A 20,874-nucleotide genomic window follows, 5' to 3' on the forward strand; every position below is an offset into this window, starting at 1 on the left:
GATGGACCATGGTGGACTCTTGAGATGCAAGGGCAGATTGGAAAATTCGGATTTGGAGCCAGAGTCACAACAACCCATTATCATTCCAAGGGACCACAAGCTGACGAAACTAATGATCGAGGAATGTCATCGAAGGACGCAGCACAGTGGAATACGGGCAACACTTGGAGAGCTGAGGTCGCGGTTTTGGGTGCCGAAGGGTAGGCAGGCTGTAAAGAAGGTTTTGAAGGAGTGCGTGACTTGGAAGAAGGCGCAGGGAAAACCCTTTAAATCCCCACCTGTAGCAGCACTGCCAGACTTCAGAGTTAGAGAGTCCACACCGTTTTCGAAGGTAGGTATAGATTTTGCTGGTCCGTTGTTCGTCAAGTCCCAGACAGGAGAAATGGCGAAGTGTTATTTAGCATTGTTCACTTGCTGTGTAACGAGAGCGGTTCATTTAGACTTGGTTGCTGACCTTACGGCGACTACGTTTGTACGTTGCTTACGAAAATTTGTCGCGAGGAGAGGGGTTCCATCTTTAATCATTTCAGATAATGCCAAGACTTTCAAGGCATCCGCGAAGGTGATAAAGCGATTGTATGACAACGAAGAGGTGAGGGCACACTTAGAGAGCAATCGAATAGACTGGAAATTTATTTTGGAACGGGCTCCTTGGTGGGGCGGATTCTACGAACGAATGGTTGGAACAGCGAAACGTTGCCTCGGAAAGGTTCTTGGAAATGCGAAGCTGAATGCAGACGAATTATTGACTGTCTTGACCGAAGTAGAAGCAACCTTGAATTCACGTCCCCTGACGTATGAATATGACGAAGTTGGAGCTGAAATGCTCACACCATCTCACCTGATATATGGACGTCGGTTGCTAAGTTTGCCGGAGGAGGCGAGAAACGATGAAGAGGAGAGTGAGACAGGCATTCTCAGAAGGTTCAGGTACCTCGCAAGGTTGAGGATTCATTTTTGGAATCGGTGGAGAAAGGAATATCTCACAGATTTGAGAGAGCATCACCGTGGTAAAAAGGAAGGTCGAAGCGATGTAAGTGAAGGTGAAGTGGTCTTAGTGCACGAAGACAATGTGAAGAGGAGTAACTGGAAAATGGAGAAGGTTTTAGAGCTGATTGCAGGCAAAGATGGCGAGGTAAGAGGTGCTAAATTGAAACTAATCACTAAGGGAAAACCCATCTTTGTCAACAGAGCCGTGCAGAAATTGTATCCTTTAGAGGTGTGTAGTGTGACGAGAGAATCTGATGAGGGTAACATAAACCCGGTGGGAAATGCAGTCAAACAAACCCCTTCGGGGAGGGAAGTCCCACGGCGGGCAGCTGCACTGGATTCGCGTTGGAGAACACGAGTCATGCTCGATCACTAATCGGCTATATTTTCATTAGTGCGACTGACTGTGATTACCAAATTGTGCTTGACCCTGACAGGTCAAGGGGGGGAGTGTGTCCGATAATAATAGTTTATTTTAATCTTTGTATTACGCAACGTTAATTCTCTCGGACAATGTCACATATTGCGCGTGACATTTGCATGTAGCACATATGGGCTAAAAGTAGATCACGTACTTGATTATAACAAACAAAGAAAGCTTGTAACTAGTTAAGACTAAGTTTAGCGGTTACAACCGCAACATTCTTGTATTTCCTTGTGTATATAAGACATTGTTGTAAGAGGTTAAGGCAGAACGAATTAGAACGAATTAGAACGTATCAGAACGGAACGGAATTGTAAAGAACTGTGAATCTACGAATAAACGCATTTTATAGCTTGGAAATATACAGTCCTCATTTGATTGTGAACCAGCATCGGGAGTAATCTCGGACAGGTATGTCGAGCAACTGGTACTTGCGAAACTTTCTGTGCATGCCAAACTCTAATCTCATCTTCGCTCGAAAAAGAAGAAAAGCTACGCGTGGAAATATTTGCTTATTAGATGTGGGTAGATGATCTTGTACTACTAAGCTGACATTTGCAATAAAGCAAACCCGCCCTTTCCATCCGATATTTCTTGGTGTTTGGTTTTGTTTTTCCCACTGAAAACAGCATCGGATCGATTCCCAATGATCAAAGGTATTTAACTTGGTCTTCAACAATCGACAGAAGAGGTGAAATGACAATGACCAAGGGACTAGAAGAGAATCCGTGGCCTTCCCAGCTCAAGAATTTCAACACTCTAGACAGCAGTTGAAAGATTAAGCTCTTTCCAAACCCCTTCGGTAACTGCCCGAAAACATCTCTCCTTCCCACAATGTTCTCGTTAATAAGTTTTTGTTCAGATTTTAATCAGCAAACCGGAAACACAGCTAAGCTTTCTCTTAGCACTCGCTGGAGGTCGTCCACGAACTTAACGTTCTCTGCAGCCTTGGCCGTATTGTGAATGACTTTACTACTAAGATTAGATTTTGGCGCGCAGAGAAAGCAGAAAGCTGCGTAGGCGAAAGCGCCAGTTGCTCGACATACCTGCGTGGCCCGTGCGACGAAATAACTTCACGGGATTGGCAAAGTTTCAGTCACAGCAAATTATGCAAAAAATCTAGAAAGATTTAAGTTTAAATCTCGTTTATCGTTTAAAGCGACATATCAATGACTGCAACCATCGTGTGGTATACAAACCTCGCGAACTTTAAAACACGTTCTCTAGTGATACCTGCGAAAGTATTCAGTATAATTTCCGGTAAGATTTTCGCGGACAATCTGATCGATTTCTCTTACGTTGTGTGCCGAGACTGAAACTTTTCACCTCAAGCAAATCTCTGTCGCACGGTCCAAACAAACATGGCGAGCAACTGCGCTACAAGTATATGTCCGTGTTAAAACACACGAAAGGACTCTAAAGCACACTTCACTCTGATTGGGCAGAAAAACACAAAGATTTTCTGGCACCAATCAGATGGCAGAACGACTGCGACCGTTTGGAACTAGTCTTGTAAGACAATGTCCCCAGGGGCTCTTCATGCCCTAACTTGAAATCCACTCAGCCCCTGGGTCTCCGAGGATGGACTTGAGATGGACCAGCTTCAAGTCGTCGTGAACTTCCGAACTTCAAAGCAGTTTTTCTCATCAAAAGGTGCGGCTTTATTGTCGTTTTTTTGACAGTCTATGGCCGGTTGGAGTTTGTATTCGCTTCTTCGGTTGATTTAAACCTCCCTGTTCAGTTTTCTAAACAAATAAAATTCGAAAACCCACCAACTCATTTTCCTTCCTTCGCAGAACAGATGTCAAGTCAAGCGGTGAAAGCGACCACGTTAGGTTTAAATTTATTTGAGTATATTTTATGAAAGAGTGCTGTTTATCATTTTTATTGAATGAAAAGGTTTAAATGGCAGTGCAATACACCACTGCTTTCGGTCAAAAGCTGTGTGTATGGAACTGTCGGTTTATTGCTACTAAAACATTTTGCGTGTTGCTGTTCTTCCGTCGAGACGCTTTAAACAGCAAAGAATTCTTTAGATCGGTGTGTCAACATGAGCGTGCGTGAATACCTCTCAGGTTTTGCGAATCTATTTTCGAAATGTTTGATAAAGATCTAGATTTACAGCGATAAAAATTATTCCGACAAAATCACGCGGGAAAAAATAGTATTCTTGTTTGAAGCGCGACGACTGATCTGTGCCGATCGCTAGCTAGCATTGATTAAAATTGACAGACTTGAGTCGTTTGCTCGCCAAAGGAAGGAGCATCAAAGGTAGAACATATCAGGCTAAAGCACGTTGAAAATCAGCCAAGCCTTGGGCAAAATAGGTTTGTTTATACCAGCAACACTTAGAACTGAATTTTAATCTCGAATAACTTCCGTAAAATTTATATTTTTAACTTTTATCATGCGTAAATTATTGTAAATAAAGCTAAAGCTTAATAATTCCTTGGACTTTTGATGTTCAAGAATTGAATAACGTACTCTCGAACTTTCGATAAAGGTGAAAATTTTGATCCATGACCGAGAAGAAGGTTTTGGAGGTCTCTGAACGATGTCATTTCGTAAACTGACGAAGCGAGAATAAACAATAATTTCAGACGTCGTCGTCCTTGAGCAACTTCACTGTTTAAGTTTCATTTTCCCGCTAAAAACGACGTCCTCGTTGCAGACCCTCCGCGATTACTTGACGTCGTCGTCGTCCCTTTCGTCGTGGTTGCTTAAGCTCCCTAATGCTATCCGTTGAACGACTGTCACGCAAGAGGTCATGGCCAATCTTTCAACTTGGCCAGGAATGTACCAAATACATAACGTCTTGCGTGACAGCCGTTCAACGGAGCGCATTACATTTTTTGTCATTTTAGCCCAAACTCTTTTCAAGCTGGACGCGCCGCCTATGGGGTCTATGGCGGGCCAAGAAAGAAACTAAGAGGGCTTAAACTACAAGGATAAAGCTTAAATAAAATATATATTTTGATTTGTAAATATATCATACAAGACCTTTTTTTAAAAAGGCCTTTAAAAAGGCCTTCAAATGGGTCGTGACGGATGTTCAGCGGTTCGCATTGCATTTTCGAGAAAATAGCCCAAACTCTCTTAAACCTGGAAGTGCCGCTTATAGCGGGCCAAGATAGAGAACTGGAGGGATTAAAATACAAGGATAAAGCTTTACGATGATGTACATTATGATTTGTAGGTATAAATGGCAGACCTGTTCATAGGCCATTGAAGTTGACCTTTATTTCACCTAGCTCCGCGAAAGAGACGCGAAGTACTTTATTTCAACGGGTTACTATTCAGACTTAAACTTAACAAAATAACAAGAAAATAATATTTTCTAAGATATGAAAGGACCATCTGTTAGTACACAAAATTTAAAAGCGGAATCGCATCGCGTTGTAGCGTACGAAATTGCCAAAGTTGCATAATTTTTCATTGCCTTACGGGAGGGACAACGGCCATTTAGCCGTATTTCGAACTTTTCGATTTTTCGGAGAAAAAAAAGCGCGATAGAACTTTTTGATATCATTTTCGGAAAAGGTTCATTAAGAGGGTCCTTTAGAAAAAAAAAACGAATTACGAAATTTTGCAACTGTCGGCGCATTCTCGATATTTGTTTGTTTAAAAAAACAACAATTTGAAACTGAAATCAATCGCGACCCTATTACTCGCGTTTTTTCTGCGTTTTTCCCGCGTTTTTAGTAATTTCAAAGCATCTCCGGAATTTTCGGCTCCCTCGGTCAATCAGTTTGCGACTGATCACCTTTCACGGAAAGAGGGACGAAGAGAAACGAAATGTTGACGAAGATGACCATAGTTTGGGTAGAATTTTCGTTGATGGAAGAAAACGCCGAAAACTTTAAAATAATTGCTTTTCAGAACACAAAAGTGTTGGGAGAATGGACTTGACCAATCTGCAAACAGGTTGATAAGCGCTTAATACGCGCTTTTTTTTTGCGCACAACGTGAAAAACGCGTAAAGGTTTTGCGTCTTCCTGTCTTGCTTCGTTGTTATGGTCTTGCCTATTTTTCTAAAAGCGCCTGAAAAAGTAAGGAAAGGAAGACAGAGCTGAATAATGAAAAGCCACGTCAGAAGGTATGCGGTCAACAACGCGAGCTCTAGTGTCCTTGGTCTAAAATTTAGCGGAATTAGTGGAAAATAATAAGGGCTGACTTTTAAAACCGAGGAACTCTGTTTTCGTCAAAGGCATTTTCCTGGCAGAGGTTTCAAGGAGAAAATTAATTTTTGAAAATTTTTAGGGGGTGTGCCAAGTTGTTGAGGTTGTTCTGTAAAAGAAATGCGGCAAGGACAACGACGCCTCCAAGCAACAGAATAAGAAATCAATCATACGAACCGGTCGCGAACGACTCAAAATCCGTGTTTCCGCGGCAAAAATTAACGCATGCGTATACGTTATTTAGCTCTGTCGGAAAGGAACAGAAGTTCTCCTCGATTCTCCGCCTGCGTGAAAGAAAGTGTATAGTGGTATTCATATCAAATCATTGTTAGCTGAGAGGTCAATTACAGCTGGTCTCATTTGATCTCATCACACAATGCGCTCTCTCCCTAAGCGGGGTTTTCTCGCTTAGCCGGTCAGCCCAGGGAGTCAAGAAAGAACGTGACTTGCAAGACTGAAACGTCATCCAACGCCAATTGAACTGCTCTTTCCTGCTTTTAAAGGCATCAGTGAATCGACTTGTTAAATCAGAAAAACAGACACAGATCTGATAAGAAATCGTACGAGTAAGAAAAATAATTGTCTTAACCAGTTAACCCCTTAGAGCGACTAGCATCTAATTTCTCCCGACAATACCCCCCTGAAATCAAACGTCAATGTCATGAATAAAGGAAATAGTCACCTGCTTCAAAGGCTCTTGACCGCCTGACAAATTCTCCCTGTAAGTACTATAGGAAACTTATAAAGAACAGTATGGAGAATATGCATACTGACGTGTAATGGTTTAAAAGAGTTCCGCGAGAAAAATAACGCCCTATAAACAAATATTTGTAAACTTCTTCCATTTATCATCAGTTCTGCATCCCTGGTGATCATCTGCGTCATTCTTGTAAAAACAAAGATTTTGTTCTAGGACATTGACCTTTAATAGGAGAGGAAAAATGTTGCTGGCAAACCTCCACTTTGGGCCGGATGAGGGAACTACCACTTTCGCCACATCCGCATACAAGAAGAGTATCGTGCTGTATTCTGGGATTAACTTAGATTCCTCAGTTAATAGCCTCAAATCTATTCGAAGTTCGAGCAGCAGGGAATCGCGAAGCGAGAAGTTTTTGAAATATCCAGGCAAGTTTAATCATTAATGTTTGCCAGGGAACTTCTATTAGTTTGTGTCCTTTGCGGGGTGGGATTTACCTCGACTGTTTTGGAGGAACGGGAACAAAGATCGGAATGCCGTCCACACAGGGTACTTTGTCCTTGCAAGGACAAGCATGGAGTGAGTGGCCATGTCCTTGTGAGAACGTGTAGTGATCATAAGGATCTAAAGATTGCTGTTTGCCGAGGGAAAGCTTACGCAGAAGAGTGTGGGAAAGGTGAGTTTCTAACAAATTATAGCAGATTTTATGTAACAACTTAAATCCTCAGAACTGTTATTTGTCTTCCCTAAAGTGTTATCACTATTTTAATCTTGGCACTTATGGTTTGGATCCGATTAGCTTTTGACAGCGCTGTGACAACGCTTTATTTGACCTCTCAGATTTTAACAACAACGTAGCGGTGGCGTTGACCACTTATAACGTCATGACATTTCAGACTCTCTTGGTGACCCATACAAACAAAGTCCACGTGAGAAAAGTATACGAATGTTGTTTTCAATGTAACAGAGAAGGATTCCTTGAACAGTTTGGATGACCTGTGGGTATTTACTTAATTAAACTACACTTTGCGTGAGATGTCTGTGGAGGACACGTTACATGAATGTCGCCTCTTACTAAAGTCAAGCCCTATTGGCTGGAGTTACTACTTGGATGGATGACATACATAATACCCCGTTTTGTTTAATTTTTTTTTTTTTCTGGTCTTCATTTATCGATTTCATTCCTGTTCATTGAAGGATATTTATAGTTTTGCACGTGAAACTAGAGTAACTGTAGATGATAAACCGACTCATCTCACGTTCATGCCTCCAGGGTAATTCACTTACTGACGATTGAATAATTGAAATATTTTCTTATTTAGGTTACTTTTTATCAAAGCGACACAGACGCGACACTGGAAATTGTAGAAATGGAATGATATCAGCATCCAACCATTCCTCAGCCACAGGAGACCCTGTAAAAGTTTCCATGGATAGTGAATCTAACAACACGGCTTATGTGGATGATGACTGTTTCACATTTGAATGCAAAGCCTATTCAAATTTACCAGCAAATATAATTTGGCTGTTTAATGGCAAACCATTCGATTCTAAATTGAAAGGTTGGAAATATTCATTTGCACCTTGCAACCAAACTTTGGAAATCAAAGTAATTTCAAAAAGCGACGCAGGTAACTACACATGTTTCGTGACAAATGAGAAGGGGCAAAATGTATCAGCGACAGCTACCTTGATTGTGAAGCGTAAGTAACCACGCCTGAGGTCTGTACTGTGCTAAGTAACCACGCCTGAAGTCTCTACTGTACTAATTAACCACGCCTGAGGTCTGCACTGTAACTTCTGGAGAAGACCTGATCCCCTGCTCAGGTCCTAGTTGTTCGAAGGCTGGATAAATCCCTATCCGATAGATCGCGTAGTACGTTTTGTTATTACTTATCCGCTGCATAGTGATTTATCCGTTGTAGAGCGCTTTCCGCCATTTATACAACTGGGCCCAGATTTTTAAGTGGCCAAACTGATATACAGGTAGCTGCCAGTATGCCCTAAGTTATAGGGAAAAACAATTATTCTTAAATTATAGTACAGACTGAGCAGGCACTGTAGGGCAGTGTTATTTTTGTTGAAGTATTAAGCAAAATGAGATTGAGTAGAGAACTTCGAATTGGCTCTCGTATATGGTTATTAAGCTTTTACTCATTACGAGCCGTGAAAGAAAAAGGTGGTAAATGAAAATAGCGGAGAAATGAAAACAGTAGCTTGCAAAAAGTTTCTGTTGGTGCTGACTCAGTGGACTGGAAGTGCATTTTATCATTATCAGTAATACTTAAACTTGGCTTTCAGTTCGAGGAAAAGTTTAGCATTTGATTCCTAAAGAGTCTTCTGTTCTAATTTTTAGTGAGACACGGTCCTCCAGTGATAGAGTATGCAAAACTTGAACGTTGGAACACAGCCTACATTGGAACCACAGTCAACATTACTTGTAAAATCCAAAGCCCTCGTGAGGCTAACGGAAAGTTTTCGAAGAATAGTAAACAGATAAATGAGGATGATGAAGAACTGAAGTATGAATATCATTATATACATGTACCAAAAAAAGATAAAGCTAACTCCTTAACCTTACTTACTAAACTGGAAGTTAAGAACGTCACAATGGAAGATGCTGGAAACTACACATGTAAAGCTTTTCAAGATGATGACCAGAAATCAAGTAAAACATTTTTTCTTAAAGTTGGTAAGCAAACTACTCTCTTACGTTTATTTAATATTATGTGTATACAGTAAACATCTACTCTGTTAAAAACACTGACTTCATGGACTACCCAATGGACCAACCCTTTGCGTCTTTGTATTTCGCCAGCCACAGCACTTACTACGAATGTTAGCCGATTATTCTAAACATTTAAAGTTGTTGTTCGTGAAAACGCTTCCCTCGATCAGTATTGATCATGAAGTAAGGCGAGAAATCAATAACATTCACTGTTTCGTTCTTTAGGATAGAGATTGACCCAGACATCAACCATGCACATCAGAACTGAATTCTTCACAAGAAGCCATCTATAGATTCAGTGGTACATGTAGTTTACAGCCAGCACAACAACACGGCATGCTGTACAACTTGACTCGTTGCTATCACTCTAAGTAAGAGCTAACGTGTTTACAAACGTGAATGATTTGAAGCTCGAAGCAGAAGCGCTTTGCTATATCATTGAAGTGGACAAATAATATACGGCGATGAAACTAAATAAACTACGGAAACGATTTATTGCTATTTCCCGCGCCAAATCGAAGTCAATTTGTGACTTTTGCCTAAAAAGTAGTGCATGTAAACAACGAAGGCACGTGAAATGTAAGTTCTTTGAAACCGGAACGCATTCAAAATAGGAATTTTTAGGATGATTCGGGCCATTTTGGGTAGGCTAAAGAATAGGGGTCAGGGTTTTCACCTTCTGGAACACTTGTTCGCCTGGATTATATCAGTATCATGATCTGACTAAATCAATTGGAGTTTTCAGAAAATAGCTGTCTTGAATTTTTTTCAATTTGTTTTTGCTCTCTTCCTGCTCGGTTTCAAAATGTCATGATCTTCATGACTCATGCTCGGAATTACTTCAGATCCAGTTTTCCTCTGTTCTAAATTCACAATTTTGCATGGTTTTGGTACTTCAATTAAAGTGCTACTGAAACGAAATTTTCGTATCTGAAATTTTTGTTCTAACCTGTAGTTTTGAATATGGTGATCATCATGAGATAATTTGCTTTGGCCAAAAAGAGGCGAAAGATATCTTTTTTAACCGTTCAAATCAAAAATTTTACACAAAACCATGTCGGGCTCTGATACCGAGCGAAATGGATTGATGACGTCACTGGTTGTGTTCACTCCAATAGCGTGGTTTATTTCACTCACTGTTTGTTTGTATTCGTGGGCGAAGGAGATGGCAGGTATTGAAGTTTTGTCAAGTGAATCTTCTTCTGAACGAAGCGAAGTTGTCTCCAGTAGCGAAGAGGAAGATGGTGCCGTAAAATGGGGTTGACAGGCCTACACGACTCCCCAGCGTGTGTTTAGAGTAGCCTATTCAAAGTTTAGCCTCACGAGTACGTCTTTGAGCGACCGCCCTCTTTTGTAAGATACGAGCGGCGGATTTTTGTATAGTTCGCTCAGTAGTGGTTGTGTTTCTATCAAGTGCCAGTTTTTCATGAGAATTTGCTTTTTGTGCGGCACTGAGTACGCACATCAGGGATTGAGTCTTTTTCGAATCGTTCGCCTTTGTAGATGTACAGCTATTTTTTTGACTGTCTCGATCGTTAAGTTGTCTTGATTGCTTTCAGCTTGCGCCACGCTCGCTGATTCGATCGTACTACAGTTCTTCGTGTTCAGTGTTCCAGCCGTTTTGGCTCGTTTTCTTTTCTTTATTTCGGTATTAAAACGACCGATTTCACGTTCATAGAAGTACATGATCGCCTTTACTGTTTCTTGCTCCGCGTTGTTAAGGATTTGCTTTATCTCATTTTTGAAATCCTCGTCTGCTCTTATTTTGGCCCTCGCCCTATATTGTAGGGATTCTGGGCATGTTCTGCTTAGCATTTGGTACAGAGGGATTTTTTCGTTATCCTCAGACTTGCCGAGTAGATCATCTTCAGTGGCGGTGTCGTATGAGGCTTCCATGTTTTCTTCATTCTCTGAATGGCATTGCTTTGGCCCGGGGCGTTTAGTAGCCCATCTGCCGTTATAATGTCTTTCGAAATTTTCTGTAGATGGTCAGGCAAGACCGCGGTTTCGATCCTAATCTTGTGGATCTCGTCAGTTGCCGATTAACTAAATAGACTGGTAGAGATTCGTTCTCGGTATCAGTCAGGAATTTTGCTCCCTATCCAGGCGAACCTCTCGCATATAGCCAAGATGCCGATATGGCTGCCGATGAAGAAGACGAGGATGGCATTTTGCCCGAAATCCTCTTTTGCGGCTTCCCAACATGCAAGCCACACTCCATGCTTTTACCCTTCTTTCACAGAAGTACACAACCAGTGACGTCACAGGGCTGTTTTGCGCGCCAAGATGGCCGCCAATTTTGATCTCAGCCGGTCAACCTCGATTGGTTAAAAATGTACTTTCCGCTATGCGTTGGCCCAAAAAAAGTACACAGCGTTTGCAAATAACGTTCAAACTCTGTTATATTGCAAAAATCTCGGATATGAAAATTACGTTTCAGTAATCATTTGGTCATAGTGGTGAGTAGAGAAAAAATATTTGCAGTGAGAATTGCCAATTTCCGAAGCTGTGTCTGGAGGACATAAGGGAAATTGTGAATATTTTCACAACTAATTTTATACTACTTACTACTTTATGGTCCAGAGTTAAATGAGAAAAACGTTTTTATCAATGATATACAGCTGTTTTGGATAAGATTGTAAGAAAAAGAAAAACAGTGCAAGCGACAATCTTCAAAGGAAATCTGGGTATCCGGTGATCAATGAATTTTAATAAGTGATAGAAATAAATAGACTCATCAAACTCACAACGCCTTGTCCTTAGCTAAGGAGGTATTCATGAAATGCTGTGGTTAAGCAGGTGGTTAAGGAACAGCATGAATTAGTTTCCTTCTCCTTGAATTCTTAGGTACACTTTTTATTTTATCTTTTTGTCATATTTCCAGTGACTACTGAAAAGGGTTTGTTCAGAGCCGTGCCAAAATTTCCAAAAGGAGATCTCAAGGGAATTCCTTCCTTTTTTTGAAAACTATGCAAACATATGCATGGATAATTGTCCTGAGTATCATCACATTACCTACATATGCGTATACTTTGGGAGTTCAAAAGATATGAGCTTGAGATATCTGATGTTTTGAATTATGTTGCAGGACCATGTCCAGCTAGTTTTTATTGTCTTCCAGGAAGGCCTGGTCGTATTCAATGTCCTCCGGGAACATACCAGCCAAACATTAGTCAGACATCTGAACAGGCCTGTAAACCATGTCCAGCCGGTTTTTATTGCCCTTCAGAGGCAACTGGTCCTATTCCATATCCAATAGGAACATACCAGCCAAACATTAACCAGAAATCAAAACATGCCTGTCTACAATGTACAACCGGTTTTTACTGCCCTCCTGGACAGGCCTATCAGAGCCATCTAGATATACTTTTTTTAGCTTGTATGTTTTATTTTCCCAAGGGTATCTTAGGGGAACTCCCTTCTTTGGGATTTGTAAGTTACTTGTATGGTGTACATTGGAAAAACAAAACTTACAAGCTAAAGATAACTGTTGTTTTGAATTATATTGTAGGACCATGTCCAGCTGGTTTTTATTGCCCTCCAGGAGGAAGTGGTCGCATTCAATGTCCTCAAGGAACATACCAGCCAAACGTTAGCCAGACATCTGAACAGGCCTGTAAACCGTGTCCAGCCGGTTTTTATTGCCCTCCAAAGGCAACTGGTCCCGTTCAATGTCCAATGGGGACATACCAGCCCAACATTAACCAGACATTTAAATATGTCTGTAAACAATGTACTGCCGGTTTTTATTGCCCTCCAGGAGGAAGTGGTCGCATTCAATGTCCTCAAGGAACATACCAGCCAAACACTGGCCAGACATCTGAAGAGGCCTGTAAACCATGTCCTAATTTCTTCACCAATTCATCAAAGTATCCTATAGGCCGCGATCAACCAATTGTTAATAAAACTGACTGTCTGCTGGAAGATCCAATTGATACACGTAAAGGTGCTTCCTTCACAAATAAATGTTAAAGAGAAGTTTTATTTCTACTTAATTCTTTTTTTGAGTAGGTTTTGAAAAAAGGTCTGCAACTTCCGGAAGCTTTCAGTTGAAAAACTGAAAGAAACCTCCACGATAGAAGTCATCTTGTTGGCTTTTAACGCATTCAGCGGGTTTGGGTTTTTGAACTTTTGATTTCATTTTTATTTCTTGACCTAAACTTAAATTTGAATAATTCATTTTCTTTTCTTTTCTTTTAATCAGTGTCAGCCACCACATCATCAGATGTCACCCTAGTTGTCGTAGGCTCAGCAACTGGTGTAATTCTTTTCACAGCTCTTCTTTTGTTAATTTTTATTGCAAAGAAGAGGCGCTGTCCTTGGTTTTCTTCCTTTAGACACAGTCACGATCCAGAGTCTTTCTCATGTCAACCTATTTTGAGGGAGATTGAAGATACAGAAGATGTGGATGGTTCTGAGGCTTTGAACAATTGACCAGAGATAGTGTCGCGGCCAAAGCAGAAAAACAGAGAATTTCTTTTTATCAACCCAACAACAGCTTGAAACTATTTAATTTGGATATATGAACAAAGTTGAAATGGTAAATTGGCCACCGTAATGATTACAAAAGCTGACGTTTCGAGCGTTAGCCCTTCGTCGAAACGTCAGCTTTTGTAATCATTACGGTGGCCAATTTACCATTTCAACTTTGTTGATATATCCAAATTATTTCGTTACTCCCACCGACGCAGCCCCAAACAGTTTCTTTCGAAATTATCAGCCTTTATTCAACAGCTTGAAACTACCTCGTTGTTTGACTCTAATGGTAAAAGCGAGCGAGCAAATGTGTTTTAGAACAAAACAACGATTCACTAACTTTTCAAATTATTTTGAATTAGTTTTTGACATTTGATTAACCGTAACATAATAGAAAGAACGTTAACATTCCGAGATTTTGACGCTTTCAAAATGATACATTGTAGATCAGTGTGAGAAATTGTTGTAGTAAATTTTCTTACGACCAGCGGTTGATGTTTTTCAATATTTACGCTTAACGGCTAGACTTTTTTCGCGGCTTTACGAGTAGCCCGCAACCACAAACAGGTTTCCGGTTTTTATTCAGTTGTCTCGCGCAAAAATTAACAGGAGGCAACGACAATTGGAAACAACTTCCGCACCAGGAGACAGCGGCATAGGATAAAACCTAAACTGGACTCTGGACTGGACTGGACTCTGGACTCTGGACTCTGGACTCTGGACTCTGGACTCTGGACCCTGGACTCTGGACTCTAATTTTACTTTTACTGTAATAAATATCAACAAAATTACGAACAACTATGCGCATCACTATGCGATTAATTGAGTCAATTAAACTACAAAATAAACTACTTCATACATTACAGAAACTTATTTTATACTAGACCTTGTCAGTACATGTCACGTTATTAGTTTGGGTGTGAACTACAAAACACCCGCAAGTATTTTCGCACAGGATATGATAAAATTCTGTGCTAGAAAGTGGTTTTTGAAGGTGTTTTTGGGGCTCACGGTTTTAACCTTCAATTTAAAACCTTGTAGAAAACTACTTTTTGCGAAAGCGAAACGAGCTGGATATTTCGCAAAATGTAGTTTTCTACAAGGTTTTGAATTGAAGGTTAAAACCGTGAGCCTCAAAAACACCTTCAAAAGCCACTTTCTAGCACAGAATTTTATCATATCCTGTGCGAAAATACTTGCGGGTGTTTTGTTGATCACACCCAAACTAATAACGTGACATGTACTGACAAGGTCTAGTATAAAATAAGTTCCTGTAATGTATTAAGTAGTTTATTTTGTAGTTTAATTGACTCAATTAATCGCATAGTGATGCGCATAGTTGTTCGTAATTTTGTCGATACTTATTACAGTAAAAGTAAAATTAGAGTCCAGAGTCCAGGGTCCAGAGTCCATAGTCCAGGGTTCAGAGTCCAATCCAGTCCAGAGTCCAGTCCTGGTTTTAGGCTTTGCCGGAGACAGCAGGTCCGAAAATAACACAACGTTGAGCGGTAATTATAAATCACTGAGGGTAAAGCTAGTACGTAATGAGAAAATAAGCTGAAGGGTATGAAACTGACCTCGACTGAAAGTAAATTTCGAGTTATCGCAGTTTCGAGATACGAAATGTCAACTGAATTGATGCTTTGTTCAGGGAGAAACAGAATGCTGAGACATTACAACTTAGATATTTTCGTAGATGCTATAGAAATGGGTTGTAATCTGTATCATAACGGTAAAAATTGGATGAATTTGGAGCTTGCGAACACAGACAGATTTCCGGTTTTTGTTTTGTTTTGTTAATAAACTCGCTGTTGCCATCTGACCAAAGATTTTCTTTCAGTATGATTGACATTTGACTCTACTAATGATTTTAGTCGCGAAAATGTTGTGTTTCAACCAGTTTTAGTATCAGCGGAAGCTCTCCGAAGAGGGTAGGGCGCTAACCTTGTCAGCGAATTACTATCCGCTACAGAAGTAACTTTCGATTGCTTTGATTATCCTAGTTTATAGTATCTTTTTTCTGCACACTTTGTCACAAAAGATCACATCTTTATTCAGTTCGAACCTACCGAACATCGACTAATCAAGTTGTAAAATTACGATTAGAATCGCATAATTGAATAAAATCTCGCAAATTTAGCGTGAAATTTGCGACTTAAATACAAAGCTAAGTGATATTGTTTCGCATCTGAGCGCGCACTCAGGATAAAAACAAATAATTTCCATGCTGTTTTCTTTTATTCTTATTTTTATTCAATTATACGATTCAAGGAAAATCTATCACCTGACTCGTGAATTCGGCGTTGAATTCCCCTTGAAAACCAATATCGCGCTCTTTAGTTATAAATCACGGAGGATAAAGTTGTAGCTGAAAAAATGACCCGAGGGTCTGAAAACTCACTTGGATTAAACGGAATTTTCAAGTTATCAGTGTTTCGAGAACTACAAGTCAACGGAATCGATGCTCTGTTCTGGGGCAAAGAAAATAGCCGACACTTACATTGTAACTGTAAAAAATATTTTGGAAGATGGGATAGAAATAAGTCTAAATAACTGATTTCGGTTGTTCAGAGGTTGGAACGCCAAGAAATCTTTATCTAGCGAATACGTATCGGATAGCATTATCCAACCTTTGAACAATCAGCCCCTGGATGTGAACCAATTGTCTGTTTTACTGCAGTAAAATGATGGATTTGGACAAATTTTACACTACACGGTAATTCTAGTAAACTTTCCCTGGAGACAAATTTTCGCAATACTGATCAACTTACGGTAAAACGTCGAAAACTTTTTTTCGTCAGAAGATTGTAAAAGTCACATAAAATGTTCAATTTTTTTTCTTCAATACAAGTTATCCTCTGCGAATTTTGGAAGATATGCTACTGTTAGAGAAATGTATGAAAGACTTAAGGCCGGTTATTTAATAAAAGTTTAGCCGTTGTTTAACAAAACCCGGCGCGTTCTAAACTATCTTCCGAACCGAATCTTTCATTTGAACATTTATTTTTGTGAACAGTGTCGAGAGGGCCGAAAGCAGTGAAAACAGTGGAAGGACACTTATTTTATTCCCTCTCATCGATAATATCTGAGGCCCATTGCCATTGTAAAACCAGGGTTTGGTTTAGACCCCTAAGTAACCGACCTTAAAACTTCTAATTTTTCCCGTTTCTGAAAATTGGTAAGCCGAGGCGAAGCTTTACCTGTTTTCCTCCTACTTTGTTATGCTCCTGACTATTTTGTTAAAAGCTCGTGGAAAAGTAAAGGGAAGTATGAAGGTTTCCCGCTAATGCGAAGACGGTGCCGGAGAAAGTGTATAGTCATTGACAGGAACTCGCAACTCAACTCGACGGAAGTGGGCGTCATATTGGAAACAGTCGTTAGGCGATATTGCTCGTAGGGCGTGGAGCGTGTGTTCAACTAGTTTTGATATTACTGGATAAAGGCCAAGTTTTTTCTTATTTCGCTCCCTTTATTCATCACCAAAGAATCTCACTTGAATACGCAAAAGTCTTTAAGTTTTTTCCTTTGTCTTGACATCGACTTGACAGGCCTTATCACAACGGAAGACGTGTCTTCCGAAAACAAAAAATGCCTAGTCTAAGCTTATAAGAATTTCAAGAAATTTACAATATCGCTTAAGCTCTTTACATTTCCCAGGCTGCAAGATCAATTAAAGCGGTACAGCAATTGTGAACAGCCAAACTGGGTACATTCTAATGTGTTCCAGTTGGAAAACGATAACGACGAGCGCCGGGAAGAGTTGGCGCGCGATAAATGGCCATCGTGTATGCCACCGGCTGATCTCCGCCGTTTTTCGCCTTCATGACCCCTTTTTCGCTCGCCGCTGTCTCAGTCAAACAAAAGTATAGTTCGCTCAGTAGGGGTTGTGTTTCTATTAAATGCCAGTTTTTCATGAGAATTTGCTTTTTGTGTGGCACTGAGTACGCACATCAGGGATTGAGTCTTTTTCGAATCGTTCGCCTTTGTAGATGTACAGCTATTTTTTTATGACTGTCTCGATCGTTAAGTTGTCTTGATTGCTTTCAGCTTGCGCCACGCTCGCTGATTCGATCGTACTACAGTTCTTCGTGTTCAGTGTTCCAGCCGTTTTGGCTCGTTTTCTTTTCTTTATTTCGGTATTAAAACGACCGATTTCACGTTCATAGAAGCACATGATCGCCTTTACTGTTTCTTGCTCCACGTTGTTAAGGATTTGCTTTATCTCATTTTTGAAATCCTCGTCTGCTCTTATTTTGGCCCTCGCCCTATATTGTAGGGATTCTGGGAATATTCTGCTAGGCATTGGGTACAGAGGAATTTTTCGTTATCCTCAGACTTGCCGAGTAGATCATCTTCAGTGGTGGTGTCGTATGAGGCTTCCATGTTTTCTTCATTCTCTGAATGGCATTGCTTTGGCCTGGGGCGTTTAGTAGCCCATCTGCCGTTATAATGTCTTTCGAAATTTTCTGTAGATGGTTAGGCAAGACCACGGTTTCGATCCTAATCTTGTGGATCTCGTCAGTTGCCGATTAACTAAATAGACTGGTAGAGATTCGTTCTCGGTATCAGTGGGAATTTTGCTCCCTATCCAGGCGAACCTCTCGCAGATAGCCAAGATGCCGATATGGCTGCCGATGAAGAAGACGAGGATGGCATTTTGCCCGAAATCCTCTTTTGCGGCTTCCCAACATGCAAGCCACACTCCATGCTTTTACCCTTCTTTCACAGAAGTACACAACCAGTGACGTCACAGGGCTGTTTTGGCCGCGCCAAGATGGCCCCCAATTTTGATCTCAGCCGGTCAACTTCGAATGGTTAAAAATGTGCTTTCCGCTATGCGTTGGCTCCCAAAAAGAACACAGCGTTTGCAAATAACGCGTACGTTCAAACTCTATTATATCGCAAAAATCTCGGATATGAAAATTACGTTTCAGTAATCATTTGGTCATAGTGGTGAGTAGAGAAAAAATATTTTCAGTGAGAATTGCCAATTTCCGAAGCTGCGTCTGGAGGACATGAGGGAAATTGTGAATATTTTCACAACTTATTTTATACTACTTACTACTTTATGGTCCAGAGTTAAATGAGAAAAACGTTTTTATCAATAATATACAGCTGTTTTGGATAAGACTGTAAGAAAAAGAAAAACAGTGCAAGCGACAATCTTCAAAGGAAATCTGGGTATCCGGTTATCAATGAATTTTAAGAAGTGATAGAAATAAGTAGACTCATCAAACTCACAACGCCTTGTCCTTCTGCTAAGGAAGTATTCATGAAATGCTGTGGTTAAGCAGGCGGTTAAGAAACCGTAACGTGAAAACTACCCCCAATGACTCTCGGGGTTGTTGCGTTTGCCTCTTTAATTCAAGGTTTCCTGGAACAGCTGCGAATAATTGATGTTCCATTGTTGTTTATATGCTTGAATTAGTTTCCTTCTCCTTGAATTCTTAGGTACACCTTTTATTTTATCTTTTTGTCATATTTCCAGTGACTAAAAAGGGTTTGCTCAGAGCCGTGCCAAACTTTTCCAAAACGAGATCTCAAGGGAATTCCTTCCTTTTTTTGAAAACTATGCAAACATATGCATGGATAATTGTCATGAGTATCATCACATTACCTACATATACGTATACTTTGGGAGTTCAAAAGATATAAGCTTGAGATATCTGTTGTTTTGAATTATGTTGTAGGAACATGTCCAGCCAGTTTTTATTGTCTTCCAGGAAGGCCTGGTCGTATTCAATGTCCTCCAAGAACATACCAGCCAAACATTAGTCAGACATCTGAACAGGCCTGTAAACCATGTCCAGCCGGTTTTTATTGCCCTTCAGAGGCAACTGGTCCTATTCCATATCCAATAGGAACATACCAGCCAAACATTAACCAGAAATCAAAACATGCCTGTCTACAATGTACAACCGGTTTTTACTGCCCTCCTGGACAGGCCTATCAGAGCCATCTAGATATACTTTTTTTAGCTTGTATGTTTTATTTTCCCAAGGGTATCTTAGGGGAACTCCCTTCTTTGGGATTTGTAAGTTACTTGTATGGTGTACATTGGAAAAACAAAACTTACAAGCTAATGATAACTGTTGTTTTGAATTATATTGTAGGACCATGTCCAGCTGGTTTTTATTGCCCTCCAGGAGGAAGTGGTCGCATTCAATGTCCTCAAGGAACATACCAGCCAAACGTTACCCAGACATCTGAACAGGCCTGTAAACCGTGTCCAGCTGGTTTTTATTGCCCTCCAAAGGCAACTGGTCCCGTTCAATGTCCAATGGGGACATACCAGCCAAACATTAACCAGACATCTAAATATGTCTGTAAACAATGTACAGCCGGTTTTTATTGCCCTCCAGGAGGAAGTGGTCGCATTCAATGTCCTCAAGGAACATACCAGCCAAACATTGGCCAGACATCTGAAGAGGCCTGTAAACCATGTCTTAATTTCTTCACCAATTCATCAAAGTATCCTATAGGCCGCGATCAACCAATTGTTAATAAAACTGACTGTCTGCTGGAAGATCCAATTGGTACACGTAAAGGTACTTTCTTCACAAATAAATGTAAAAGAGAAGTTTTATTTCTACTTAATTCTTTTTACGAGTAGGTTTTGAAAAAAGGTCTGCAACCTCCTCAAGCTTTCAGTTCAAAAACTGAAAGAAACCTCGACGATAGAAGTCATCTTGTTGGCTTTTAACGCATTCAGCGGGTTTGGGTTTTTGAACTTTTGATTTCTTTTTTATTTCTTGACCTAAACTTAAATTTGAATAATTCATTTTCTTTTCTTTTCTTTTCTTTAAACTTAAATTTGAATAATTCATTTTCTTTTCTTTTCTTTTAATCAGTGTCGGCCGCCACATCATCAGATGTCACCCTAGTTGTCGTAGGCTCAGCAACTGGTGTAATTCTTTTCACAGTCTTGGCTCTTCTTTTGTTAATTTTTATTGCAAAGAAGAGGCGCTGTCCTTGGTTTTCTTCATTTAGACACAGTCACGATCCAGAGTCTTTCTCATGTCAACCTATTTTGAGGGAGATTGAAGATACAGAAGATGTGGATGGTTCTGAGGCTTTGAACAATTGACCAGAGATAGTGTCGCGGCCAAAGCAGAAAAACAGAGAATTTCTTTTTATCAACCCAACAACAGCTTGAAACTACCTCGTTGTTTGACTCTAATGGTAAAAGCCAGCGAGCAAATGTGTTTTAGAACAAAACAATGATTCACTAACTTTTCAAAACATTTTGAATCAGTTTTTGACATTTGATTAACCGTAACGTAATAGAAAGAAGGTTAACATTCCGAGATTTTGACGCTTTCAAAATGATACATTGTAGATCAGTGGGTGAAATTGTTATGGTAAATTTTCTTACGACCAG

General features: G+C 40.2%; 3 protein-coding genes and 2 long non-coding RNA genes across 6 annotated transcripts in view; 4 read left to right on the forward strand and 1 right to left on the reverse strand.

Moving 5' to 3' along the window:
• Window position 1: 1 nt before the first annotated feature.
• On the forward strand, window positions 2–1,366 carry LOC148716850 (uncharacterized). The gene has a single exon (XM_088744639.1). It carries the CDS (start codon window positions 2–4, stop codon window positions 1,364–1,366), a length of 1,365 nt encoding a protein of 454 aa, XP_088600765.1.
• Window positions 1,367–2,797: 1,431 nt separating this feature from the next.
• LOC148716851 (uncharacterized) lies at window positions 2,798–4,019 on the forward strand. The gene is made up of 2 exons (XR_015995459.1): window positions 2,798–3,067; window positions 3,211–4,019. It is a non-coding gene; the product is annotated as an uncharacterized LOC148716851 (long non-coding RNA).
• Window positions 4,020–6,536: 2,517 nt separating this feature from the next.
• LOC148716852 (uncharacterized) lies at window positions 6,537–13,982 on the forward strand. Of its 2 annotated transcripts, none has more exons than XM_088745593.1 (5): window positions 6,537–6,965; window positions 7,612–7,992; window positions 8,646–8,981; window positions 12,529–12,963; window positions 13,222–13,982. In XM_088745593.1, exons 1-5 carry the CDS (start codon window positions 6,734–6,736, stop codon window positions 13,449–13,451), a joined length of 1,614 nt encoding a protein of 537 aa, XP_088601719.1. In that variant the 5' UTR covers window positions 6,537–6,733; the 3' UTR covers window positions 13,452–13,982. The 2 variants fall into 2 exon arrangements, with proteins under 2 accessions (XP_088601719.1, XP_088601720.1); XM_088745594.1 differs by lacking the exon at window positions 6,537–6,965 and adding an exon at window positions 7,120–7,287.
• LOC148716853 (uncharacterized) lies at window positions 13,297–16,835 on the reverse strand. The gene is made up of 2 exons (XR_015995526.1): window positions 16,694–16,835; window positions 13,297–13,389 (listed from the first exon to the last, which is right to left on the reverse strand). It is a non-coding gene; the product is annotated as an uncharacterized LOC148716853 (long non-coding RNA).
• Window positions 16,836–18,766: 1,931 nt separating this feature from the next.
• The window catches only part of LOC148716854 (uncharacterized), a 2,456-nt gene continuing 348 nt past the window's right edge, over window positions 18,767–20,874 (forward strand). The window contains exons 1-2 of the mRNA XM_088745598.1: window positions 18,767–20,041; window positions 20,345–20,874. The exon at window positions 20,345–20,874 is cut by the window's right edge and continues 348 nt beyond it. Of these exons, the coding sequence (XP_088601724.1) occupies window positions 19,477–20,041; window positions 20,345–20,580 (801 nt within the window). The 5' untranslated portion in view covers window positions 18,767–19,476 and the 3' untranslated portion in view covers window positions 20,581–20,874. The remainder of the gene's footprint in view (window positions 20,042–20,344) is intronic.

Source organism: Stylophora pistillata, chromosome 14 (genome assembly GCF_964205215.1).
Source record: "Stylophora pistillata chromosome 14, jaStyPist1.2, whole genome shotgun sequence".
Taxonomy (NCBI): Eukaryota; Metazoa; Cnidaria; class Anthozoa; order Scleractinia; family Pocilloporidae; genus Stylophora; species Stylophora pistillata.